The 26,364-nt window shown below is 41.9% G+C and overlaps 9 protein-coding genes across 9 annotated transcripts; 3 read left to right on the forward strand and 6 right to left on the reverse strand. All coding sequences in view use genetic code 12, as the record gives it.

The window, feature by feature from the left end:
- Positions 1-31: 31 nt before the first annotated feature.
- On the reverse strand, positions 32-1,857 carry MUP1.1 (high affinity methionine permease; the record flags this gene model as incomplete). Its single annotated transcript, XM_001387073.1, has 1 exon — positions 32-1,857. The coding sequence occupies one exon, from the start codon at positions 1,855-1,857 to the stop codon at positions 202-204; it is 1,656 nt and encodes a 551-aa protein (XP_001387110.1).
- A 2,056-nt stretch (positions 1,858-3,913) lies between these two features.
- Positions 3,914-7,816, reverse strand: SCP160 (vigilin; the record flags this gene model as incomplete). The annotated part of the gene is made up of 2 exons (XM_001387074.1): positions 3,914-7,723; positions 7,766-7,816. The coding sequence occupies 2 exons, from the start codon at positions 7,814-7,816 to the stop codon at positions 4,121-4,123; spliced, it is 3,654 nt and encodes a 1,217-aa protein (XP_001387111.2).
- A 943-nt stretch (positions 7,817-8,759) lies between these two features.
- Positions 8,760-10,331, reverse strand: PICST_53284 (predicted protein; the record flags this gene model as incomplete). Its single annotated transcript, XM_001387075.1, has 3 exons — positions 8,760-9,148; positions 9,173-9,240; positions 9,307-10,331. The coding sequence occupies 3 exons, from the start codon at positions 10,329-10,331 to the stop codon at positions 8,760-8,762; spliced, it is 1,482 nt and encodes a 493-aa protein (XP_001387112.2).
- A 2,289-nt stretch (positions 10,332-12,620) lies between these two features.
- Positions 12,621-14,856, reverse strand: PICST_65019 (Ku family DNA binding and repair protein; the record flags this gene model as incomplete). The annotated part of the gene is made up of 1 exon (XM_001387076.1): positions 12,621-14,856. One exon carries the CDS (start codon positions 14,838-14,840, stop codon positions 12,621-12,623), a length of 2,220 nt encoding a protein of 739 aa, XP_001387113.2.
- Positions 14,857-15,245: 389 nt separating this feature from the next.
- On the forward strand, positions 15,246-15,847 carry PICST_86644 (predicted protein). Its single transcript, XM_001386846.1, has one exon. It carries the CDS (start codon positions 15,363-15,365, stop codon positions 15,798-15,800), a length of 438 nt encoding a protein of 145 aa, XP_001386883.2. The 5' UTR covers positions 15,246-15,362; the 3' UTR covers positions 15,801-15,847.
- A 39-nt stretch (positions 15,848-15,886) lies between these two features.
- Positions 15,887-16,576, reverse strand: CDC8 (thymidylate kinase; the record flags this gene model as incomplete). The annotated part of the gene is made up of 1 exon (XM_001387077.1): positions 15,887-16,576. The coding sequence occupies one exon, from the start codon at positions 16,574-16,576 to the stop codon at positions 15,887-15,889; it is 690 nt and encodes a 229-aa protein (XP_001387114.2).
- Positions 16,577-18,902: 2,326 nt separating this feature from the next.
- PICST_66654 (predicted protein) lies at positions 18,903-22,407 on the forward strand. The gene is made up of 2 exons (XM_001386847.1): positions 18,903-21,215; positions 21,336-22,407. Exons 1-2 carry the CDS (start codon positions 19,548-19,550, stop codon positions 22,248-22,250), a joined length of 2,583 nt encoding a protein of 860 aa, XP_001386884.2. The 5' UTR covers positions 18,903-19,547; the 3' UTR covers positions 22,251-22,407.
- A 438-nt stretch (positions 22,408-22,845) lies between these two features.
- Positions 22,846-23,586, forward strand: PICST_66655 (predicted protein). The gene has a single exon (XM_001386848.1). It carries the CDS (start codon positions 22,850-22,852, stop codon positions 23,483-23,485), a length of 636 nt encoding a protein of 211 aa, XP_001386885.2. The 5' UTR covers positions 22,846-22,849; the 3' UTR covers positions 23,486-23,586.
- Positions 23,587-23,664: 78 nt separating this feature from the next.
- Positions 23,665-26,255, reverse strand: PICST_81023 (vacuolar amino acid transporter 4). Its single transcript, XM_001387078.1, has one exon. It carries the CDS (start codon positions 25,766-25,768, stop codon positions 23,756-23,758), a length of 2,013 nt encoding a protein of 670 aa, XP_001387115.2. The 5' UTR covers positions 25,769-26,255; the 3' UTR covers positions 23,665-23,755.
- Between the last annotated feature and the right edge of the window lie 109 nt (positions 26,256-26,364).

The following is a 26,364-nucleotide window of genomic DNA, read 5'->3' on the forward strand; positions in this document are numbered from 1 at the left end:
CCTATTCCAATATCCTACAAGTAATAAGAATAAATAAAAGATAATCTATTATGAAGTAAACGTCTTGAAGTTGAATTAAATGACTATTAAGAAAAGTATGTTGAAATAAACTTTATAAATGCCCAGCTATTATATCATGATTAAATATGATTAGTACCCTGTAGTTGTAGCAGCCATTGAATGACTTACCGAAGGGTTTTTCTAATTTATGCCCTTAGTATCGGAACTGTCGTTACCATCATTTTCGATTTCTTCCCTATTGGAACCATCATTTGCGATCTTGTAGATTTTGTTTCTCCAGAAACCGTCTTCACCAATGATTTCCTTTGAAACCAAGGTGTAGTTACCGATTTTTGGAAGGATCTTGGCCCAGACAATCCAGTAAACTAAACCGATACCAAAGACACCCCAAGTGACAACGGCATGGATCCAGTATGGCAAAGAATTGTAGACAGTTTGTCCCTTCACTGGAGGAATGTAAGGAGCAACAATCAAGTACAAGGAAGCTAAGAAGAAGAAAGCGACAACAGGCAAAGTGGCCTTAATAGGAGGGTTCCATTCGGTCAAACCTCTGTATCTTTGGTAATAGACATAGAGCAATCCACCGGCAAGAACAGTGTTGACAACGTTCAATGGGTAAGAAATCAAGTTCAACACAAAGTTGTAAGCATCACCTGGAGGTGGAGCAACAATGGTGATGATACAGACAATCCAATGTTCCATCAAACCAACAAATGGAGTGCTGAAAGGTCTGGAAGTAGCAAAGAATCTCGAGAATGGCAAGGCACCTTCACGACCCAATTGTTGAACAATTCTACCCTGGGAGAAAATGACAGACATGACGTTGGCCCAGGCAGACAAAGCGACAAATACAGAGGCAGCCTTTTCAGCAGAGTCACCAAAAGCGAACTTGAAGAAGGAGGCAGCTAAAATTCTACCGGAACCAGCGATTTCTTCCTTTGGAACAACAGCAAAGTAAGCAATGTTAACAAACATATAGATAATACCCAAGAAGATAAAAGCGGTTGGAGCAGCGACTCTCAAGACTTTGACAGGGTTCTTGATTTCACCCAAAGCATAGTTAGCATTGGAGTAACCCACATACGACCAAATGACATTGTACAAAGCATTAACAATACCGAAAGCAGTAGGGGTTTCACCAGAGAAAGCATTGTGGAAGTTTCCAGTAGGGTGGAAGTTGTTAGTCTTGATACCACCACCAAGGGCAACCCAACCTGTGACTGTGATGAACAACACAATGAACACCTTGAAGACACCTAAGGAGTTGGCCAAGAACAAACCAGCCTTAACATTGATGGCATTGATTAAGAAGGCAAAGGTAATGACAGCAATACCAATACCTCTGGAGTTCCATTGAGTAACTTCCTTGCCTGCGGCGTTCAAAATATATTCACCGACGACAATAGAGTTACCAGCAGCCCAACCCAAGAAGAAAACATAGGAAGCGTACATGGCAGTGACCAAGAATTTAGGCTTCTTGAACAAGTATTCTAAATAGTTCTTTTCACCACCGTTTCTAGGCAAGGCAGATCCCAATTCCATATACACCAACAAACCGGAAAGTGCAATGATAGTACCTGCGAACCACATCATCAAGGCAGTTCCAACAGATCCAGAAAGGGCGAAAATAGTGGAACCAGTGGAAAACACACCGGCACCCAACATTCTGTTAAGCATCAAAAAGGTGGCCGAAACATAACCAATTTCCTTCTTGTTTTGATCAATTTGGATGACGGCAGCTTCGTTATCAGAGGCCGAAGTTAAACTGGCCGAGCCTGGCTGCTCATTGTGCTTCTCGTTAGTCGAGTTTGTTTTGTAGAAGTCAGTGAGACCCATATTGAAAAGCTTTTTGCAATAATTGATTAGGCCATCCAGTCAAATTTTGCAATTGAGGGAAACTTTCAAGAGTTATATACTATTTTTTTTTCGTAAAGCAACCCCAGCGATAATACAGCAACCAAGAGATAGGCCAGAAAATTTTAGTCAGAAGTCTACAATTCCATTATGGCAAAACGATAGTGAGAGAAGCGCAGGGCCATCAGATATTAGACGTAACAAAAAGAAATTTTGCTGCGCAGATGTTGCAGAAATGGTATCGCATGCAGGACACACAGTTTTCACAATGATTTTACCATTACGGCATACTGATTCTGGGAACGGCATTAACAGCAGGGAATGCCTTAAAATATTACAAAGGTGGCAGTAGGCGGACAAGACTTACAAACAGTGGCAACACTGTGAAGATGATCGAGACAAGACAATCATGAAACAGCGGCCGATGGTGGAGAAGTTGATTTGCACAAGAGAAACTAGAATTGTAATCATATTCAAATTGGGGCGGGACCTTCAATGGCGGCCTTCAAAGGAAAAGATTACTGCTAGGCTGTGTGATTTCAATTCCTTGTTGCAGTGAGCTGAGCTTTCTTCTATAAAGACTTCCGCTTACCTCCTGACTTCGGTGTCTCATTTGTTTCCAACGGCCATATGTTAAGTTGTATGGGTATATATTTTTTCTGTCTGCTTGTGCATGCAGAAAATAAATCTGGTTATTCCGAAAGCTTTTTGTGCAAATTAGCCGCTGTGTGCGATTTCACGTGACTATACACAGTTTTTCAGTCGCCTAACTACTACAAAGAGAATGGTGATTGTTTCGGACAGCTTAGCTTAGCTTAGCCTCTATTCCGTTCATTCGCCCTAGCCTGCCATTGTCTGGCATTGCAGGTTGTGCCTATTATTTCCAGCTGTTTTAAGGAGGCTCAGCTAGACGTTCTATTTGGCCATAAAATGGCTTTTGAGCTCACCACTATATAAGCTCTGGTTGATTGCAAAAGTAGCATGTTCAGATGGACAGAACGCTATTGGTCGGATTGGACCAGCAATTCTGGTCGCTGATCACATGCGAGTGCTGTGGTCCTTGTCTTGGAATTCTGCTTGCAGGTTCTCTTCGTATTTCTTTCATTGATAACACCAATTGCCTTTCCATTTGTATGGATCTACAAAGTGTGGACATGAAACGCAAGAAAACAACGAGTGTATATCCCAAAACAGAAGCGGTTGCCTTTTCACTACGCAGGCAAGCCAGAAACAGCAACTAAAGTCGCAAAACCTGGAGCTCATCTCATGCAGAAGGTGTGGCTGCAGAGTCACCAGATTCCTTAGTATGGGGCCCCTGAATTTTCTTCGACAGTATAATTGCCAGATGCCTTGTCAATCGACACAGAAACCAGCACAAGGAATTCTTGCCTGACGCCTAACAGCTCCATAATAGTGGCTCGCAGTAAATTGGCCAATTTAAAATGCTTCCTATATATCGTATATCGCACATCTCCGACCAGATCGCCAGTTCAGGTCATGTCTTGCGAGCTCATCGCAGCACTTGTAATTGCTTTGTTTGAAATGATACCCGCAGACTTACTTTTTCTTATCTATGGGATAGCTCCGCAGCCAATGAAAAGTATCAGTTTCAGTTTGTAGCAAGTAGTTGAATCTGGCATCACCTCGTTACTCTTACACTTTTCCTGAGATGGAAGTACGATATTATCTGGTTCTGTAGGAAGTTCAAAACATTGCTCGGCATTCAATGCATTGTAGGCACCTTAATTTCACTTCTTGCCACAGTATTTCTCGCCAGGATATCGACTGGATTGATTATACGGCTAGTATAAGCTTGCGGTAGTAGCTGTAAAGCAATTATTCCCGAGAGTGTCACAGAACAGCGCAGCAAGAAATCTCTTGGGAACTGTATAGTGCAATTGGTTGCAACTCGCATTATCAGTTGGCTTAAGAGCCCAGGAAAGACTATTGGGTGCGAATGCGATGAACAGATTCATTTTAAAGCAACTATTTGATACCCATCATGTACGATTGTCTCCCGATCAATAGAGTTCTCTATAAAGGTGTAAGTATTCGGAACATTAATTAAAAATGTCAACTGGGACGAACCAAATTCTCTGCCCTTTTTGACTATGGAATATTACTATTTAAAACTACAATATACATGGTTGCAAAATTGACACGAAAATTCTCTATATTTTTTGGTTTTGGCCACGCAAATCGGTATTTACAATAACATTAATATGATATAGAATTGAGCGGGCTTCTAATTCTTGAGGGCGTTTTCAATTTCCTTACTGGCCACTTCCAAGTTCTCAGCAGAACCGATCAAGTACACGAAGTTAGGGTTCTTGTCGTTGGATCTAGGAACAGTGATGAAGGTGCTGGACTTCTTTCTGATTTGGTTGATCTTGGAGCCCTGTGGACCGACAATCTTGGAGAAAGTCGATGGGTTCTTGGAGTAGAACCAACCGACACTTGTAGCTGCCTTAGCGTTTGCCAAACGTTCTTCAATCAACTTAGCAGCCTTCTTAGCACCTTCTTCGTCACCCTTTAATCTCCATGGGATAACCACATCTGATTCTTCTACTGGAGCATTGTCCACGATGGTGAACTTGGTAGCAGCATCATCAGTTGGGAAAGCTTCTTGAGGAGGAGTTGGAATAGACGAGCTAGAGAGCTTGGCTGCTTGTCTGGTCAAGTTTCCGTGCTGAACTTCCACGTTGTAGTCGGACTTCAACTTCTTGAATATGGCACCCTTTTCACTAACCAATGCATGATAGGCTTGTGGAACATCTACAGAAAGAACCCAGTCGTCCTTGGTCAATTCAGCGATCTTTGTCTTCAATCCCTCGATTTTTTCTGGCAAACCAGACAATTTGATGATGGTAGATGCATCGTTTGGTCTGGGGATTTCAATAGAGGCTCCGAATTCCTCTTGCAATGAGTGACGGATCGAACCGCTTGGGCCAACGATCAACCTGTGCTTTTCCTTAGGCAATTCGTAGTCCTCAGTGACTGAAGCTTCCTTTGTAGCAATGATCTTCTTGACCTGCTCAATGACCTTGTCGACGATGGATTTGTCACCCTGCGAAGTGACTTCATCAGAGCCAGATCCTTCGTTAGGAATCGACAATAACTTGAAGTATCTGTTTCTGGGTAAGTCATCACCACCAGCCTTACTTATGATTTCCTTCATCACAGAACCGGCCTGGCCAATCAAGTCACGATGGTATTTAGGATCAACCTTGATGGTGACACTAGCGAAGTTTTCGATTTCTTCGATGATTTCGTTGATCTTGTTAATAGCTTCCTTCAATGCAGATTTGGCACCAGTCAACTCGACTTCTGCATATCCCAACGATTCTTCAGATTCGGTGTTTCTGTTGAACTTGTATTCAATACCAGAACCGTCAGCAATGTCATTGATGGTCTCACCAGCTTTACCGATGACTCTGGCAATAGCCTTGACGGGAATCTGAATAGTCTGCTTGAAACCATTCTCCTTCTCGTACTTGTACAACTCCTTCAACTCCTCTTCGGCCTTAGCTACACCCTTAGAAGGACCCTTGATAGTGACTTCGTCCTTCGACTTAGGAGCGTCGGCAAAGTCAGAAGTCTTGCCATCAGCACTGGGGAATCTGATCTTGACATTGTATTTGTCTTGCAATCTATTAATATAGACTCCGCTCTGGCCAATCATTCTTCTGTGGTACTGGCTTTCGATCTTCAAAGTTACCAAAGTCTCATCGGCCCATCTCTTGGACAACTGCTGGATGTCTACCTTGGCTTCTTCTACGTTTCTCTTTATACCAGATACTACAATGTCAGTCTTGCCAGTCTTGTCCTTAGAGTCAGCTTCCTTACCTTCGTCGGCAACATCAATCTTAACACCGAACTCGTCACGCAAGGCATTCAAGTTGGCTCCGCTCTTTCCGATCAATCTGGATAAAACCGTGCTTGGCACAGAAATAGTAGCAGTATAGCCGTCTTTGTACTCCTGAGCATCTGCCAAAACAGCCTCTACGTCCTTCTTTACCTTGGATACTTCAGACTTGACACCATGGATGTAGATCGAGTCATCACTAGACTTGCTTCCATCATGGTGCAATTTAACTTCAACAGAGTTGGCTTCTACGCCCTTCAAAATAGACTTCAAAGTAGTACCTCTTGGACCGGAGACAGTACTTTGTTCCTTAGAAGGAACATTCAAGACTACAGATTCCAAGTTAGCAGCCAATTTTCTCAAGCCATCCAAGGCTTCTTCAACCTCTGTGAAAGAAACCGAGTCGGAAGACTCAAAGTCGTCAAAATCATCTGATTCTTCTGCTTCCTTTTCATCAGCAAACAAAGTAATATTACTTCCCAAAATCACGTACGATACCTTCGACTGCTTGGCTACAGCCTTGATAGTCTCTGGTACTTTTCCAATCAAAAAGGCATCAATGTCGTCAATAACCTTGGTCTGATCAGGAGTAATCTTGTTTACGACTTGGACAATGGCTTTTCTCACAGTCTTGATCTTTTCCGCATCGTCTTTACAAACGATCTCAATCGGGATGGAAGCAATAGATTCATCAGAGAGAGTCTTAGTTGAAGGAACACTGATGCTTACTTCGTGTTCACCAGCAATCTGCTTGAAAACACCGTTTTGATTCAACAAGGCAGCAACAGCCTTCACGTGTTTCAAGTTACCCTTGTGGGCCTTCAGCATATCCAAAACTTCAACCTTGTAGGAGGAAGTGGTCTGTCTAGCCTTTTCCTTAGCTGCAGCCAACTTCTTCTTCTCACCAATGAATTTTACGTTGGCTTCTCCCTCAGATGGTAACTGGATAAAGACATGGTCCTCTTCCAAAATGGCACCGATAGGCAAGAATTGGTGTTTGATCTTGGGGATTGGAACCTCTTCAGTAGTGAGCTTGGTAGAAAGAGCATCCAAGATGTCTTTGACTTCAGCCTTGGCTTCAAGAGCCAACTCTCTGTCACCAACAATCAAGATGGTAGCGCTACCGGACTTGTAATCTGGAACGTTAATGTCTAAGCTCAGATACTTGGACACAACAGGGTTCAAGGCGACAGAAGCAAATGGTTTAACGAGATCGTCGACCTTGACCTTGACAGACAAGTTCTTGGTCTCTTCCTTGACTATGGCGTTGATCTGAGCCTTGGCACGCTTACATCCTTCAACGTCACCGCTAACGGTGATAGTCACAGTTTTGGAAAAGATGTCGTCTTCGTCTTCATCCTCATCCTCAACATCATCTTCAGGATTTCCGATATCGATCTTGACGTCATTGGCCAGAATAATAGGTTTCAAGTTTTTACCTTGAGGTCCAATGATTCTCGATCTGACTTTGGCTGGGACAGAAAAAGACAACACTACAGGCTTGGTCAACTTCTTGATGACGGTTCTTTTGGCCAAGCGGACGTCTTCAGGCTTACCAGTGATCAAGAAGGTTCTCTTCTTGGTGTGTTGCGATGTGGTGCACTCGATGTTGGTGTTGGTATCGGACTTAACAGTGGTCAAGATCTTGATGAAGTCAAGTCTGGCGACATTCAACTGATCTTCAGCATCGAGCGAGAAAGCTTCCTGGATAGTTGAAACCTTGACTCTGTGACCGTTGGTGCCAACAACAGCAGGCTTAGGTTTGGCCAAAGGGGTGGGCGACACCGAGCCAGAAACTGGAGTCTTCATGGAAGGGCCCCACAGCGGAGTAACGACACCAGACACCGAAGGCAGTTTCTTACCTCCAAGAGCCGGAAAGGCAGACTCATCGGCGATTGACGGAGCGGTAGCACTAGAAGCTACACCAGCAGAACCAGCAGACGAAATAACAGAAGCAGCATCTTCACCAGAGCCGTTACCGTTCTGGTTTGTGCCAACATTAACATCAGCAAAGTCGTCGGCAACATAATCGTCGTTGTTGACACGTGCGGCGATGATTTCAGCAGGAGTAGGCATAGTTCGAAAGTTTTAGGAACTTGGAAAAAGTGGAAAATGAAAAAACGGAAAAATCGAAAGTAGAAAATGTACGAGATTCGTAGCTTTTCTGTTGTGGGAATCAACGTATGTTGATTTTTACAGAGTCAGTAGACCTTCAGAGTGGACAATGGCAATGCTTTCCAGGGAAAACAGCAGGAACGAGTCAGAACGACACAGTTAAGAGACTAGTAGACAGAGTGAATCGACTCTGGGGAATAAGGAAAAAGAGTGAGGTTTGAAAAATGACTGCTGGCATTTTTGAAATCGGTATGGAATTTTTCAGTCACGTGACACATATCATAGGGCCACCAAGCCACTATTTGGGAGAGAAACTAAAATTGGGCAGAAGTTGGAGAAACAGCCGTGAGTTTTTGGGCTGTCGGTGTCTACGTTTTGAACACTTCGGAATGGTTATTTCCATAAGATTTCTAATTGAATATACTTAAAAATTTGAAGCTATATCTCTCTTGCTATATCTGATTATGTCACCGATTATGTCACCTTAGATTCCGGAAATGTTCAAAAGAGGTTTCTCCCCGCTTTGCACTAGGTCCTGATTGGAGGAGTTTGTTTTGTCTTTGTCCTCAATCGTTTTATTATGCTCGTAAAGCTGAATGCAGACAAATCTCGGATCTAACCGTATGGGGTAATTCCGGCAGACCTCAATCTAATATAGATAGAAGGGCTACTCAGACTTTGGCTATAGCCACCTTGACTTCAACGGTCTAGACTTCTGTGACTGAGTTTCAACTCAAGTTTCTTACTATTGGACGAGTAGACAAGGCGATTACAAAAATTTACAAGTTTTTCTATTTTAATTTATTCATTCTCTTCTTTCTCTGGGAGTCTGAGCCAGCTCGGACTTTAAGAACTATTTATGTCTAGAGAGAGCAACTATAGCCGATATAATCTGTAATTATAATTACAGACACTGTATGACATCTGCTCGTTCTTCAGGTTGAACTCCCACTAATCCCATCTGATAAATACGGAAACTATGACAAGATCCAATCCTTTGGTTCTTGATATGATTACCTGAGAAGATTCTCTTTTTCTCGTAGGAAGAAGTATGGTCGATGAAATCGTTGTAGGGGATGAAAATGCCCTTTTTCTTGCCCTTTCCTACTGTACTGCCTTTGCCTACGAAGTATTTGTAGTTGCTCAATGTCAAATCCTTGCCGTTCCAGCGGTCGTACGAGTTCAAGTCGGGAATACAGTTGGAGATGTACTGTTTTTCCAACACAGTGTAGAACTTCTCGTACGACACGAACTTCAAGTTGTTGATGCTTATTACATAAGCATTGTTTTTGGCTACATTGATCGACAGCACCAAACTGTTGGTAGTGGTGGCCACAGAGGGTCTTCTTTCATTGTCGAAAATCGACTCGTTTAGAGAGCCTTCACTGGAAGACAGAAGTGTCGACATCGAACGATTCACATCAGAAGAAGCACCACCAGAAGACTCCAACGTACGTGGTTTGTGGTCAGCATCGTTTCCATACCAACATGCGTTTCTACCAAACAAACCTAAATCATCATCTTCGTCGTCGTCCTCACCAAAAAGCGGGTCGTTTCTTCTTCTATACGATGAAGCAGCTGCCGTTGCTATCAACAAGGCATTGTTTCTGCTGGTGTATCTAGAAGGAACACTCTTCAACTTGGACAATGTTCTTTGCTCAAGTGGTACGCTGAGATCTCTGCCTATTGTTAACATTCTGAACCAATGCACCATTGCGTAGAAAGACCAGAATTGAAGTAAGATCTGCTTGTACTCGATTCTCAAACGGAGAACATTCTTGTACTTGACCAAACTGGCTAGAGCTGTAGCTGACCCGTCGTAGATGTTCTCTTCCTTGTACATTGCAGAAATGAGTTGGTTCAAAGATGGAGCTTCACCAAGTTCCAAATTCGACAACGTAAACGAGCTGATCAATTGGCCCTGATACTTATTCTTGACTCTGGTATATGCTTCCTCTGATGTCACAGGTTCAAAAAGAAGATTGTTCTCCTCAAATAAGGTGTAGTATTTCGAAAGATTATTCTTGAGCAATTTTTGAGAAACATAGCTCTTGAAGTTCAGCTTGATCTTGGTGACTGTTGAAGGGTTGACGATGTCCATTTCTGGAGTATTGTTGTTTCCGTAGGCATCTCCATCAAACAAGTCTACTTGGTCTACTTCTCGCAGATTTGTAGCAGTTTCGTGCAGTTTGTAGTCGTTATTAACTTCCCTGATAAGATTGTGAAGGGAGTTCAGCTCATTGTAAAGTGCAATAATCAAGTCATGAACAGTTTTCTTGACGTCTAATTCGTAAAAATTGAGCTGAGTCGAATTGAGTTCCAACAACACTGGTTTCCAGGCCCTGGAACCTTCGTTGCAGCTGAACGGAGTGCTGAACTCCGACTTGACAAGTGCTAGACCAAAAAACTCAAGTGATGGTCTATATGCGGGAAGTGCCTCCGACGAAGCTTCGTATTTCGGTGGAGATGTAGTCATTTCGGGTTGTTTTGTCGGTATTATCATGTTATGAATAGGAAGCTAAATGCGGTGCTAATGAGTGTCTTGAAATATTGAAGTATTTAACTTCTTCTCGATCTACCTGATTAAAGATTATCTTGTGACACTATGATTTTAAGAGTATCAGCTGGTATCTGTTATGATACCTATATAATATGACTATTGGTATTTCAATGTGGAAAAGTCTTGGGAATTGTCGTCCGAGACAGCACTAACTGAAAAGGTGGTCAATGGAAAGCTCCTAATTCTAAAGAGGAGCAACTTGAGAAGGAACTGATTTCAAACTTTCACAGATAGAAATCACCTTGTTATAAGATCACTAGATTATTATCCGGATGCTGACCGTGTTAGTATTGTTTCGAGATTTTGAGAAGGGTGATGGAGGGCAAAATAGCGTTAAATATTATCTGGGGAAGAATATTATTATTTGATTTTGTATTTTGTATTTATGCCGATTACCCCAGTTTTCGGAAAAGCTTCTGTTTCAGAATAAAAACCTGACCGCGACTGTAGGGAGAAAAAGTTAGGGAGACTTAGGGAGAGCCAGCGAGACTCTTGGCGTATGATGGCGAACGTGGATTATCATCTGATCGGGAACGTGCCCAAGCTGATAAGGGCAAATAGCTGCTTGCGTGATTGTAATCACATCCAAGCAAAGACACGTAGAGGAGAGCTACTCTACGTAGCGTGGGGGTGATTGTGGGAATGGACGGAGCCCACTCCAAACAGTGAGCAAATTACCACAGTGACCGCGAAAGAAGGAGTCCAGCGCCGGCGCTTCCCCTCAGGAAAAAAACACATCACAAGACCACAATCCCGCAGTTAAAAATTCTACACCGCCATACCACCACATTCCAAGGTCGCTTTCGACCAACAGGTGAATCAACACTTCCCAGCGAAAATTTACCACCGAAACCGACCTTTCTGATTCTAACGGTGTCCGCAATATCCGAATCCCGCTGCTCAAACCCATAATACCCGTTGGTTGTTGCTGCTGAATAAGGCTCACGCAATTCAACTTTAGTGATCATTCTCGCGGCATCACTCCACACTACTGGAGCTGCCACTAAAAGCAACACGCGTAGCCCACAGCAATATTAACTTACCTGGTTCTAATAATAAACCCAATTATCACCAATAAACATATTAATTCTGATCTAGCTCAAATTCTACAAATAATACTGCCAGTCAAACCGGAAAACTTCCGCAATCTCGCTACGCTTTCTTTCTCATTTCTCCCTCTCAAACAAATAGTACATACTTTATCAAAACTAATAACTTTTCTTGAAATTTGTCCCAGACTACGCAATCGTACACTGGTCCTAACCTCTGCGCTCTCGTTCCAAACCCACCTTTGGTTTGCCGGGAACTTCCCCATATATATAACCAAGCAGTGCAATTTGAAAATGGAAATAATACCCCATATCGACTGCATACCACGAAATTTTCTTCTATCTTGATGCAAGCTTGAACCACCGCATCAAGCCTAATTTCGTGTTTCATTGATTATTTTCTACTCCCTCTCGTAAAATGGTTTCCCATACTCGGACCAGCTCTGTTTATGGGCTTTATTCCTTGTCTACACCGAGTTGCAAACCCAAGAAATATTCCTACCACTTTTCTGTGTTTGTCTCTGTTGGTACAGCCTCCTTATTTCTTGTAGGTTTCGTACACTTTCTTGGTATGTGAGAATTTGTCCTTTTTCGGCTTCACACTTTTCTGACTCTCCGATATCTCCACCATCTTTATCTACCCCGACATTCGAAGATTTCACTTTCAACCTGTTTATTTGATTTATTACAATTTTATCAATTTTCACAATTCTCACATCGCCATAGTAACCATCGCCCACCGACGGAGATATCGTGAAATCTCGCGCTTTCTGTACAGACTGACATTCAGAGTTCTTTTGATTGGATGGTGCAATCGAGAGCTGCATCGGTGGAATTGTATCCCTGCGGTCGTAGTCCCAGAAGCTCGCTAAACTCGGCGTATAGTACCCCACTCTTCCCCTATTGCTCTTATCCTTTCTCGATTGAGAATGATTTTGCAGCTAATAAAAAAATTATGAAAAAATTCTATCTCAACAACTTGATCAATTTGTAGGGAAATCACAACTTTAATAGACAAACGAAGCTGCTCTCATCTAATCTCTTTTGAATAATACCATATGTCTTTGCTTTCTTTTCTAGGACTATGCCCGCTTCTTGGAGACTAAATCACTTCCTGGGAGCACAAACAGGACTTAAATCCACGTTTGGTTTCTTTCTATTTCAGAGACAGTTTCTCTTTTGATTCTAAGAATGCCTTGATATTGTCTACCAAATCCTGTTTCTTGGTAGCCAGCTTAATGTGATCCTTGTAGGTTCTCTGGAAACCCCTAAGCTGTGCCACTGTAAAGCGATGCCACTCGTCATTCTTCCAGGCCACCAAAACGGCTTCTTCGTCCAACTCAGGGACGTTCGGGCGTTTTGCTGTTGGCTTACTACTTTCTTCAAGTCCTCGTTTTGGAGCTCGGCTATCAATTTCTGTCAATCTGGAATTCAAGTCACGAAACAACTCCGCACTTTCTGGGTTGCTCTGTAAATGCGCCCGTATTACATCGAGCTGTCTGGCTAAAGCATCGTTGTTGACAAGTTTTCTGTCTTCGTCTGACAACTCGATCTGGAGCAAATCATGCTTGATAATCTTGTAGAAGTAGTTTAGAGAAGGACTTGGGAAATTGTTGGGATTGTAACTATCGTAGAAAAACGTGTGCGACAACTTCTTGATGTCATAAACAAGATCAGCGTCTACAGTCAAGTCATCTTCGTCGCTGGTGAACTGGTTGGCCGTATTCTCAAGGAAGTGATTAGGCAAACCACGTATGTCGTCCAACCAGGGAGTCCTGATCAACATGAACCCTTCAGGGAAATCAGGTCCATCGTCGATTTTGCGCATAGAATTCTCTACTCTTGTAGGATAAAGCGCATACATTGATGGCTTTGCGTTTGGACGTATACAACCAAATACCACGCCATACTTCTTAAGTCTGACACATGATTGGTACAACGAGGAAAATGTCGTGAAAGAATTCTGGAACCCACCCTTAGAAGAATTAGTTTGTAATCCGTCGCTCAAATCCGGAGAAACAAAGATGGCCGACTGAGAGTTATAGGCTGGGTTGAATCTGTCTAGATCTCTGAAACCAAGCAACTTCAAGTATGGAGGCTTAGTAAAAGGAACAGCAGGCTTTTCTTCTGCTTCATTCTCCAACTCATCCTCATCGTCTTTATCCGCAACGTTGGTACCATCTGGTGTATGGTCAAATGCAGAAGTTGATAAGAACTGGGCGATTTCCTCATTGAGCAACAAAACCTCACCACCAGAGATAGGATGACCCCTGAGAGTTGCCAATTTTTGGGACCCTACATTTTCCTCTTCTTCATCCACATCGTTTCCAGATACAGTTTTGGAGCCTTGAGTTTCTACGGGTTCACCAGTCTGCAGATCTAGTAACTTGGAGTCTACAAAGACCCGTTTCAAGGTCTCGCCTCTGGTGTATAACATGAGGTCTTTTTTGTATTTCTCATGAGAACAGAGGGTATAACCTTTGACTGAACATCCGAGCATGCCTCCTACATCTGCCCCGTCGCTAAGAATTAAGTCACAAGCGAACTGGATACGTCTAACTTCCTTCACACGAAATATACTCTTTCTGATCTGGTCTCCTACGACTGTCTTTTTGAATATGGTAGAATCGCTCCTGAATCCCTTGAAAGCTAGAGGGTTTTTCCGTATTTGGACATTGTCCCGATCTGTTTGATCGTTTTGAACGTCTTTGTTCAAGTAATTAGTGTTCAAGAAGATATCCTGAAACAACGACATATTGAAGTTAGAAGACGAGTCCGATAGAAAAATTGGACGAATAAAGTAGCCATAGTTATAGTAATCGTTGATAATACGCCACAAGTTCTCTTTGGTCGAGTTCTTGGTGTATGGCTTGTCGTTTGTAGTAAACCAAAGCACTTTTTTTCTATTGAACTCTTTCTTGTAGTTCAATTCGTCAATTATTTTATTAAAAATAGCCGGCAAGTTCTCCAGCTCTGCCGGTTTTTCGTACTTGACATGATAATCTAGCTTTCTGACACCGGAAATATCGTCCTGGATGATATCGTTCAATAGCTTCATGTTGGAAAGGTTTAAATAGTTCAAGCGGAACAATCGATTGAAGCCAGGCGTAGATTTCATCAGTCGGAGGGAGCCAATCTTTGAACAATTATACAAATATACACCTACTCCCGTACTACGCATAGTGATGATCAATTCGGTCATCAATTGGTTTATGGAGCTGAGGATTTCAAACAACTGAGACTTGCCTTTAAGCTCAGATCGCGGAGCGAGAATCGCAGGACTGACTTCAATGAGAAAGACAATTCCCTCGCGGATCTCGTACTGTTTGTACTGTTTCTTGTCCTCATCATCCAGATCGTCGTGGTAGTAACTCATTTTGAACCAGAAAGTTAGACGACCAATTGGTAGAGAGAAAAGGACAAAAATCTGAATTACAGTTCTACAGAAAATGGAGTCTATATGTCTACGCGTTGTGCAGGACAGCTCTTAGGAGGCTATTGGGGGCTGCCACAGGCTTACTGAAAACCCTGAAGAAAAGAGGTAAAAACCTATACTGAAAAAGTCCAAAGAATATCTTTGAGCTACAAGACAGAATAGACACTGTAATATATCTATGAGTTTGCTATCTGACTTGTAAGACACCGAAAGTAAAGCTATAAATATATATTAGTGCACATGATTGCAATCACATGATAATTATATGCATACTCAAGATACACAGGTTCCCATTTTGATCTTTACTTCTTCTTTATTCATCCGATTAAACCATAACCAAATAAGCAAAAAGCTGCGTCCAAAGCAGAAAGCATCCGAAACTCAATACCAAAGCTCAGTTATAGACTCAATTCCTGACTTTTCAAAAAAAAACTCCCAAACTTCACTGATATCGGCGCAAAAATGTCAATACACTTCATACTTGTTCTCAACAGACAAGGCAAAATCCGGCTAGCAAAATGGTTCAACAACAGCTATACACAAGAAGACAAACACAAGTTTGTGCTGGATATTCATCGTCTTATAAGTTCACGTGATACGAAGAAGCAGTCGAATTTTGTAGAATACCAACTGACCAAATTGGTATACCGAAGATACGCTGGGCTATATTTCATTTGTTCAGTAGATTTGGTGGATAGCGAGCTCAGCTATCTTGAATCGTTGCATTTTTTGGTCGAGATCTTGGATACGTACTTTGACAATGTCTGCGAGTTGGATTTAGTATTTAACTTCTACAAGTTATACAACATCTTAGATGAGATCTACTTGGGTGGAGAGATCCAGGAAATCCTGAAAAAGAAGATCCTCGACCGATTGGCGTATTTGGACAAACTTAGCTGATCCAGCTCCTTTGTACATTAGTCTATAAAATACACAGCATTAGTTTTAGTCTAATTGATCTATTTGATCGTCTTTAACTTCATCTTTCATGATAACTTTTCAATTTGTCTTTCTGTAGTCTGATTCACTTTCTTTTCTTCTACGACTTCCCAGATCAACGCTGTCACCTCTTCGATGTTCTTTCCACTGACATCCACAAGCTCTACTGTTTCGTCTTCTTCATGATTTAGAATCCGCAAGAAACTGCTCTTTACAATCTTCTGGAACTCTTCAAGTTCGTAACGTTCATTACCCCAGCCTTTTCTCTTTCCAAGCTCTACCAAATCAAGAGTAAGAAACAAGGTTAAGTCGGGCTTGGGCAATCCCTTGTCAGGACCGTAGAGCCATTCGACGTCGCCCATTTGTTCGGAAGCTGTGGTTGAGGCAATTACTCCTGAATTGTTTGCTGTCTTGGAATACTCGTATTTGGCTAAAGAATAAGCAATTCCAGAGTAGATGTATCTGTCAAGGATCACGAAATAACCATCATTGAGCAATTCAATGATTTCATTGTTCAATTCCCAGCGATTAGCCAGAAACAACAAATGGGCTGTCTGGTCGCTGAGCTGAAAAGACGAGTTTGTCAAGTATTCGTTGATGATCTTTCCAACAGAAGTGCTTCTGTCAGGAAACTTGAGAAGCTTTGACTTTCCGAGCTTCTCAGCGAGGATGGCCGACTGAGTAGACTTGCCAGATCTGTCCAAACCTTCGATGAGTATAAGCTGACCACGTCCCATAGTTGTAGTTCTAGGTAGAAGTAACGTGAAGCGAAGTAAAGGGAACGTCTTTCTGAAAAATAGTATAATCGCGTCTGGATCAATGCAGGTTTCGTGAATAAATCGCTTACACTAACAGCAACAATAGATAAGGGGATCGCGGGCATTAAGAGACTCTCTCTTCTAGTTTCCTTTTACGAGACAGTTATAATGGATTATTTAGAGAAAGAATTACAAAAAACGGTGGAGTCGGACATCTATGATGATTTCAATAGCAGGAAATCCTACTCTATCCGATCCAAGCATCCAATCGTTCACTGAATCACTCTTCAAATCAAGATTGCATTGCTTCTAGATATCAAAATTTCAGCTCTTTCAAGCTCTACTTCTACGCTACAGATGTTGCAGGGATAATGACCGAAAGAGTCATGGTATAAACTCATCAACCGGAGATACACCCTAAACAGAATTTGCTCTATGAACCATCACGATATCGAAGTGCCTAGAACCACACAGGCTGCAAGCAGAACTGCATGACATTCCAAGCGTGATACCACCAGCTATCAAGTTCAACGTATCACAAACACAGAACGACGCCGATGGGATGGCTCACAGAGAAAAGAAGAAGAAAAGAGAGTGAAAAGTTTTTGAAAAATGGTAGCAAATATCAGTGAAGACTCCGAGACAGCACGACATTACGACATATCACATCCAGGCGACATTTTTCCTCCCAACCTCGAGCCCAATTATGAAGATCTTTGGACTAGAGAACCAGTGCGACATTTCTATCAAACTTGTTTTCATGTAGGAGAGGTGTAGCAAAACGATGATCTGATGTAGGTGGAGTAGGCCCCGAATGGGAAGCATAACTTCACATACATGACGACAGCTATTTTAATGCGTGTGTAAATGGCCATTTAGAGTATTTTTGTGGAAAAAATTGGATTAATGGATTCAGGATTTTGTGGAGAAGAAGCCAGCTAATGTTTGATTCTGACAGTTAGTCGCCGATAACTGCAGAAATTCCTGCCTCGAAGTAGCAACATAGTTGACAGAAGGGGGAAGGGAACAGAAACAGACATCACCATAATGAACAAGCGAAAGATGAGAATATTTCCTGAATAGGAAAGAGTATATGAGCAAAGTGAGAAAAGAATAATGAATTATGAGGAGAGTTGGAACAAGAGCATTGATGCCTAGGAGGACAAACAATGACCAACCAAATGGGATTCATATATAGAAAATGAGATACGTGGAAAAAGGAGAGGAATAATCTAAAATAATAAAACACAGGGATGAACAAACGATTATACAGAGTTCTGCGTTTGTGTGAATCTAATAATCTCTTTGACCTGATCGGCTCTTCGAGAGAAAGCTTCGAAGAGAAAAGGCCCCGAAAGACCAAGATCCAACCATTATCGGAAAGTACGGACAAATCCAATCGTGTGACGCAGAAAAACCCAATCGATTTTGTTGAATGAGGTACCGTTTTGGGCTGCAGAGAGGAAAAGTTCGAGTTTCAGGACCTACTGCTGAATTCTGCCTTACAACAAAGGTACGGGTTCAGCTAGTAAATAAAGAAATGAAATCCACGACATCACAATTATTCGGTTCGTATGAGCGTGGGCTCAACCTTCTACTAAGCCCAGGAAGATCATCTAGGGGTGAGCCGTCTATTAATAAATTAATGAATCGCGGTTGAGAGAAGACTGTTGGATCAGGGCACAGTATGTGTTATATATAGCCTAAAGATGGTGAGAGAATTACCCAGAAGAGCAAAGCCTTGTTAGAAAAGAAAGGTTCCCATTACTCGACCAATGTGAGGAAAGAAAAATTGCCAGATCAGATTGTTCAACTAAAAGACCCATCGCCGTAGAGATTGGTGATTAAAACAATTTTTTTTAACTGGAGTTTGTTAGCAGTAGAATATAGAAGTAAACTGAATAGACAGTGCTCTTGACAGTGTTTTTGAATTACGTGTCAAGCATGTAGAATTACACAACAGAGTGTAGAGTATATAATACATACCGAGTCTAAGTGATTCAGTATATAGAACAGAATACCAGGACGGGGCGGTGTGCTGTGAAAATGTCGCGCGCCCGCCATCAAATCTGACAGAGCCTGTGGTGTCAGGCCGCCCTTCCTATTCAGAATCCAGGTTGCGCGGGTTTGCACACTGTTTTCAGGTGCGGTTTTTGTCGGACCTGGTCTCGCGAAAAATGTTTGTCTCGACCCGCGCTACTGGGATATTCTCTACGTGTGGGAACTTCAGACATTTCAGACATTTCTATATCTTTTTTGACCTTTAACAATCTTCTTCTTTCACTTTGTCATTCAAGCTTGAGTCCACAAGGTGTATAAACGGCTTCTGCAACTAGCTCAGGTTCTCCCGAAGCCACGTCTCAACCACCGAAAATCTGAAACAAGTCTAGACCTTCGTTCTATACGACCGAGACCTGATTTGATTTCTGATAGAAACTGATTCGCTTGATTTACTAGAATTTTACTGGGTTTTCCACATCTTCAAACTGAAACCAATATAGTAATACTAGAAGCTGCCGATCCACGTTCCCAGAACAGACACTCGCTAATATCGGATCAGACTTAAATCTACAAGACCGTCGCACAAAGTTCACTGTAGTTGACTAAGAAGACTGAATCTTCAGAAAGGACCTTAAAGGATCAAATAAGTTGAATAAAACCATCTGGATTTGAACCAGTTCATCAACTCTCAAGGATCCTCGACGGCTTGATATCAAAAACTCATAAAACTTTCTATTGTTAGTTGGACTGTGCGATAAGATACTGAAATCATACAAAACTCCACTTTTTCAAATTGCTGAAATTTCTCATATCACTGAATACTTAATACCATCCAGTGCAATTCAAGTTTTCGGATCTTTGAATCTTTGAATCTTTGAATCTTCACATTATCGAATCTTCGAAATACTGAATTCCTCAGTAGCCTCATTTTAAAATTTTAACAACCATAATGTCTGCCGTTCAGGTTCTTGCTGTTGGAGTTAATCCCAACGTTGCATTTTATGCATGGCGACTCCATGAAACGAAATCGGTTGAGGTCACTGTGGTCAACTCAACGTTGTCTAACTCCACTATCTACTGGACATCTTCTTCGTTTGGAGACAACATTGGCTACAAACCGCAACAGTGCTATCGCTCTGTGGCCGAAATACCTCGTAAATCGTCCGTGTCGTACGACATTATTGTATTGAGTAGTCCATCTCTTCAAGATTTCCAGAAGCTCTGTTCTTCTTTTGCTCCCTACATGAGAGACGATTCTATCATCTTGATCGAATCCACAGGTTTTGTCAACTTGGAGCCGTTTGTTCAGCTTTGCTTTCCCAAGAAGAGCAATTTGTGTATCATGTCGATCATGAACGAAAGTGACGTCAGACAAGTTGGAAACAACAGGTACTTACACACTATAAGAAACTCAGACACCAGAATCTACTTTGGAACGTCTTTGGGTTCCAACAGGATCAACGCCAACCCAAATTTTCAAAGAATGTACAAACTCTTGCAAACAATCCAGAAAGATTCAGCCAATAACATTAGTCTCTTGAAATCTTTGAATCCGAAGGAGTTCATGACTTACCAGTGGAAAATGGCCATTCCTCGTATCATATTCAACCCTTTGTCGATTATCTTCGAATTTGAATTCCCCCAGATGTTGGAGTCGCAGATTCTTTGTAAGCCACTAGTGACAGGTATTATCAACGAGTTGTTCAAGATCATCAAGAAAATGGACTGTAAACTTGTGAAAGGATTCGAGAATGAGGAGAACTTGTTGAAAAACTGGACTTCTCTTTTTCCAAAAACATCCAACAATAGCGAGTACATTAACTCCAACAACTTGTTCTACAACTTCTACAAGAACTATGACTTGGACGTTGACTTACTTCTCTTGCAGCCCATCTTATTAGCGGACGATCACGGCATCAGAACTCCCTATTTGGAGAACTTGTATTCGACTATGTGTCAGTACGCCAAGCTTAATAATGGTAGTTCTCTTTTCTTTGCCAGAAAGGGAGGTGACCAGGACAAGCTTGAGACAATCGGCCAATTGGACGAAGAAATCAAGAAGAGAACTGCCCAGAAGAGCTCATTAGACTCCACTATAAGAGAATCTGAAAACAAGAAGGCTCAGCATGAAAACGCTATTGTCGCATTACTGGTTCAGATCCACGATAAGGAAACTTATTTGGCCAGTTTGCTCTCAAAGCAAGAGCAGAAATTGAAACAGTTGGAAGGTCAGTATAACCAAAAGTTCAAGGACTTGGATGATCAGTATCAAAGACAATACGAACAGAACCAGCAGCGATTGCAGGAGAAGCCATTGCCTGAGAGGAATGATTCTTCCAACCCCGTTAATGGAAATAGCAGTGGTAATGTTCACGGCAATGGCAATGGTAACAGTAACAATAACAACAATAATGGAGGGAGCGGTAATGGTAACACTAATGGCAACAGCAATAGTAATGGCGTCGTTAATGGCCCCGTGAACCGCAACAGTTCTCCATCTGGCACCGACAGCTTGACGGACTTGACGGATATTGCTTTGTATGGAGCAGCTATCAACAACGAGTCGTCAAATCAACAGCAATACGCTCCATACGCCTCTGGAGATGCCAATGGAAACGTCCAGTTGGTCAATGGAGATCTTCCCAAACACCTCTTGGACAAGGAAATGGAATTAAGAAGACGCGAGCAGGAGATTCTCCGTCGCGAGTCTCTTGCTGGTGACCATAACTACCAACAGCAACAGCAGCAGCAGCTCTACGTCGATACCCAGTTTGGGCCACAACAGCAATATGCTCAACAACAGTATGTTCAAAAGTATAACCAGTATAACAACGTTCCCAATGGATATCAGCAGTCGCCCATAGACCAGCAGCCTCCACATGGATTACCACCCAATGGAATGCCGCAGAATGCCCTTCCGCCTAATTTGAGGTCTAACCTGATGATGCTGACCAGATATCAGCAGCCCCCACAACCCAATGGATACTACAATGCTCCTCCCAGAAGAGTCAGCTCTATTCCTAACAACGTGAATGGATACTTTGAAGGTGGATACCAACCACAGCAGTATCCACAACAGCAGCAGTATTATCCACAACAGCAATCTAGCTTCAACAATGCTGCACCCATTGATCCGATGCTTGAACTGAGATTCAAGGCTAAGAAGCAAAATCGTCGTTCTCAGATGCCTTTAGGTACCGGCTCGATGAGTGGAAACTTGGATGGCTTGGATATGGGAGGTCGTGGTGGAATGCCGATGCCGGGTGCGCAAAAGAACAGACCGATGGGACCACCAGGCAACTATAGAAGATCTACGGGCCCTGTCAACACTCTCAACGGCCAGTTCAACAACCTTGCTGTGAATAACACCGGCGGGCTGATGCCCATGAACCAGCATCCACTGCAGAATTACTTGCAACCACCTTTGTTGCACGGTTCCAATGCTTCAAGCAACTCCTCCACCAATTCCAACGATACGCCCAAGACCCACAGCAGCAACGACAACGTTAACATCAACGAAAGCGTGCTGTTGTCGGTGCCTGCAGCTGATACTTCAGCTAAACCACTAGGAGGTATCTCGCAGTCTAACAGAAGAAGTCTCACCGACAGACTGCTGAAGAAAAAGGGCGGAATCTTTGGGAAAAAGGGATAGGGAATGCTGAAAAACGCTTAATATAATTTGTAACTGTATTTATATAGTGGGACAAGGCCACTATGTGGAGTAGTTGATAAGACGTTGACTAGTGGTGGCTGATCCTGAGGCTTGTTTGCTTTTTTAGTATTCGTATATATTTATTGATTTTATTGATAAAAATAGGATGTAGAGTCGGGGAAGGGTGCAAAGTAGATCGGTATTGAATTCGAACAATCCGAATTTATATTATATATATATTGTATATAAGAGTCGTAATTGTATGATATTCGTAAAGTCTAATGAAATTTTTGAGAATAAATTTCGCAGCCATCTTATTTTGAAGAACAATTGACTCTTATCACCAATGCAAAAACTGTCTTTTTCTGATATAAAAATAGGAGAGAACCTCTATACCAAATCTACAATAGGTTATATTCGACCGATCCAGACTTCATAGCCTTCGTCCTGGCATTCTGGACTTTCCGTCCATCTTCCTTTCTATTGGCTGGATAGTATATCACGTGATAATCTTGAATTTTATCTTCAATAAATGCATACAATATCTTGTTCAATATCTTCCTCTCAAAACCAACAGACACTTCATAACAAAATTAGCAATGGCCAAGAGAAGCTTTTACGAGGATGACGAGCTTGTGGTGAGTAAGCCCGGATTTAATGCCGAGATTTCCCCGGCATTGAAGGAAAAGGAATCAGCCCATGGAAATATTTCATTCGTAGAAGGTATGGGAGTGAGAACAACTCCGTTTTTGGAACAATACTCTAACAAATTGAGACTCTGGCTACACGACAAAGTTCTGATTTACGGAGCAGAGGTAGATACTCAGAAAACGGCGTTTTTGAACGAGGTTTCGACGGTTTCCAACGGAGTTAAGCTGACAATTCATGAACCAGTTTTGCCTAATTTGGTGTATATCTTGACCATCTCCCTTACAGGTTCCATTTTGGCCTCTAGAAGATCACTCCCCGTAAGATTTGCTACTCCATTAGTATTTGGTGGGTTTGCATTGAACCACTACATGCCCAAGACGTTTGATACCATAGTGTCGAACTACGAAAACTACGAAAAGAGCCAGTTCCCAGAGTTCAACAAACAGAAGCAGGAATTGGTATTTGACAACTACAACAACATTAAGAAACAAGTAGACGTCAGTATTTCAGAAGCCAACGTAACGTTGCAGAAGTCGGTTCACGAGGCTAGAAAGTATTTATGTGATATATTTGGTGATAATTAACTGAAGATGAAATATTCCAATTACATACCGAATAGATATTTGATTCAGTGACGAGGGGCTGAGTTTGAAACACAGCTGCAGATCATATGAATAGAATATTCAATTAAACAGACTTTGTAGATAGAGTAATTCTACAGAGTAATTCTACAGTGCAACTCATATAGGCTTGTTTCCAGTGTAATTTAAAATGCAATATATTAATATGATTATAATGACTTTTACTATTATGATTATCATAAGCTTTAATGGAATGATTCAAGTTGATGAGGGCTAATTGATTAAAATGTCGTAGGTGGTGTATACCATTGCTATAGCACCAATGACCACAAGCACATAGTCTGCGACCCCCAACCAGAACCTTTTTCTCTTCTCTTTCTCCAGCATGTTGTCATCAATATTACAACAACTCTTCAAATGTAAGATTGGCGGATACATATACACCAACGGAATACAAGCAAAACATCCAACAAAAGAGACAAACTTATCTAAGTTCTGGCCACCCACAAAAGCCACATAGGCAACAAGCAAGACAAAGATAAGTCTAAAGATGTTTTTCAACCATTTCACCGTAAGTGAGTTCTTTCCCGTTTTCCTGAAGAAGAGTTTCAGTTCAAGTAATCTGATGGCTGGGAAGAGTTGCAATGGTGTCAGCAACAATATAGCAAAGGAGTAGAGCAATTGAATGAGAACAATCAAAGGCAGCTTCTGGGGCAAGTTCAAGATGATTACTGTCTTGATATCAGAGCCAAAAGTCGTATAACCAAGAACTCCCATACTGACAAAGATGAGAGAAATGGTAGCAATCACTTGACATAACACTTTGGGGAAGTGATTGGGGTACACCATTGACTCCTGGATCGGGATGATGAGACCTATACCTTCAAAGGCAAAGATAGCGACACCAATAAACAACGAAAATTCGTTCTTGTTGAAGAAGAACTCGATGTTGGGACCCATGGAACCGTGGTTTTCTACCAACAATTCGTAAAAGATGAAGTACAAGATGGTAACAAGCCCTATAAGGATGAAGAAATTAGCAAGCACAGCCAGAAGCGACAATTTGGTGATGTCCCGAATGAGTGAAAGTGGAACAAGAACAATCACTTGGAAAATGATGAACCACACAATGTCAAAGTCGCCAACATCATAACCAGAAACAGTGGAAACAAAAGCTCTCAAGTTCTCCAGTGTGAACACTATATATGCTGCTACGAATCCGATTTGTGAAATAACAATCAGAAACAAAATGAGACGTTGAAGCCAGTTTCCGTAAAGTTTGAGACCCAATTCGGCGAAACTCAGCACCTTTGCGGCAATCTTCGAGTAAACCAAAGTCAAGTAACACCACAACGATAACACACCAAAGAAGAGTAAGACCAAGACCGAGAAGAGCAAACCACCATTGGAGAAAGCCTTGGGAAGAAATAAGACTCCTGTTCCTACAAAAGCCTTGAGTAGCAAGAAATAAGCTTTGGTATCAGTAGCAGTTCCACGAGTATTGATAGAGTTGTATTCTGGACCAGGTTCTGCTGCCCCGAGCAACAACGGAGCTTCTTCATCCACTTTTACAGGACTAAATGCTTTATAATGACAAGCAATGTCTTCCTCGTCTTCCAATTCTTCTCCGGCAAAGTGGCCATAGATGCTGAGGAATTCTACAAAATTTCTAGTCAAGAAGTTTGGTGTCTTTGTTCTGAGTTGGTCGCTGTGGAAAGCCTTCTGGACCATGAATTCTCTTCTGAATCCACCAGGAACGTTAATGGAGCTGGCAGTTTCACGTCTTTCGCGCGATGTCAGCTCAATGGAAGACGAATACAGCTTAACTCTACGCAAGCTAGGTGGGCGAGATACTTCCTGAGTGAGTTTATACAAGTCCCTGGTTATATCTGCTCCCTCTGAATCCATCTCCTGGTCCTGAGGAACAATTCTAGCTACCAGCAGAAGCAAACGGGGATCTTCGATTCCGACTGAAAAGTCGTTGCTATCGACGTTTTCGGACAGAATATGTGCCAGACGGACTTGCAGGTGCAAATTGAGAGTGGAAGACTCTTTAGATGACTCTGGTGACTCTAAAACTTCTTCGTTATGATGAAGTTCATCTCGCGAAGTCAGATCTGGCCTGAGAAAAGGGGCGTTGGCTACATACGAGTTCGAAGCTGACTGTATTCTGTTTCCTGGCGATCCAACTGGCACAGGAACTGGCGATTGAGACATCGGTGGTCTGGTGAGAAGGGCTATAGACCTTCTTCTGGTAGAATGGGAAATATCCTGGGGCTCAGACATGTCCACTGTAAATGAATTATATGTGATTAGATGACTGTGAGACAGTAGTTTGTTAGCATACAATAGCTCTTTATGTTTTGTATTTTATGGATGTACAGATCGATGACTGAAAAAACTGAATGAAATACGACCTGTATGACTTTTATCTAGTTGATGACTTTACACCGTATGAACTTTTATCGACTTTATGACTTAAATCAACTCTATGGGATCTATCCACTTTACAACTCTTATCAGTCTTGTGAACTTTTGATATCAACTTTTGGTAATATCAACTTTTGTAATGTCAACTTTTAGTAATCACCTTGGCAACCTGGTCTAGATCAAGGATATGAAAATATGAATATACGAAAATGTGAAATGTGGATCAACAGGTGTTTGTATCTATGTCAAATAACTCGGTAAATTGCTCTCTTGTCGGAAGATATTTCAACGCTAGCAGAAGAAAGCAATTATGCAATTAGTAATGAGAATATCCAACAAGCTACAGCAACACGTTAAACACAATTCTTTTATTGTTTAGCCTTCACCGCTCTCAGAAAGAGTCTTATCTAAACTTTAGCCGTTTCGGAGAGTGGAATTGTGATTGTGAAAAT

This window comes from Scheffersomyces stipitis, chromosome 1 (assembly GCF_000209165.1).
Source record: "Scheffersomyces stipitis CBS 6054 chromosome 1, whole genome shotgun sequence".
In the NCBI taxonomy this organism is placed as follows: Eukaryota; Fungi; Ascomycota; class Pichiomycetes; order Serinales; family Debaryomycetaceae; genus Scheffersomyces; species Scheffersomyces stipitis.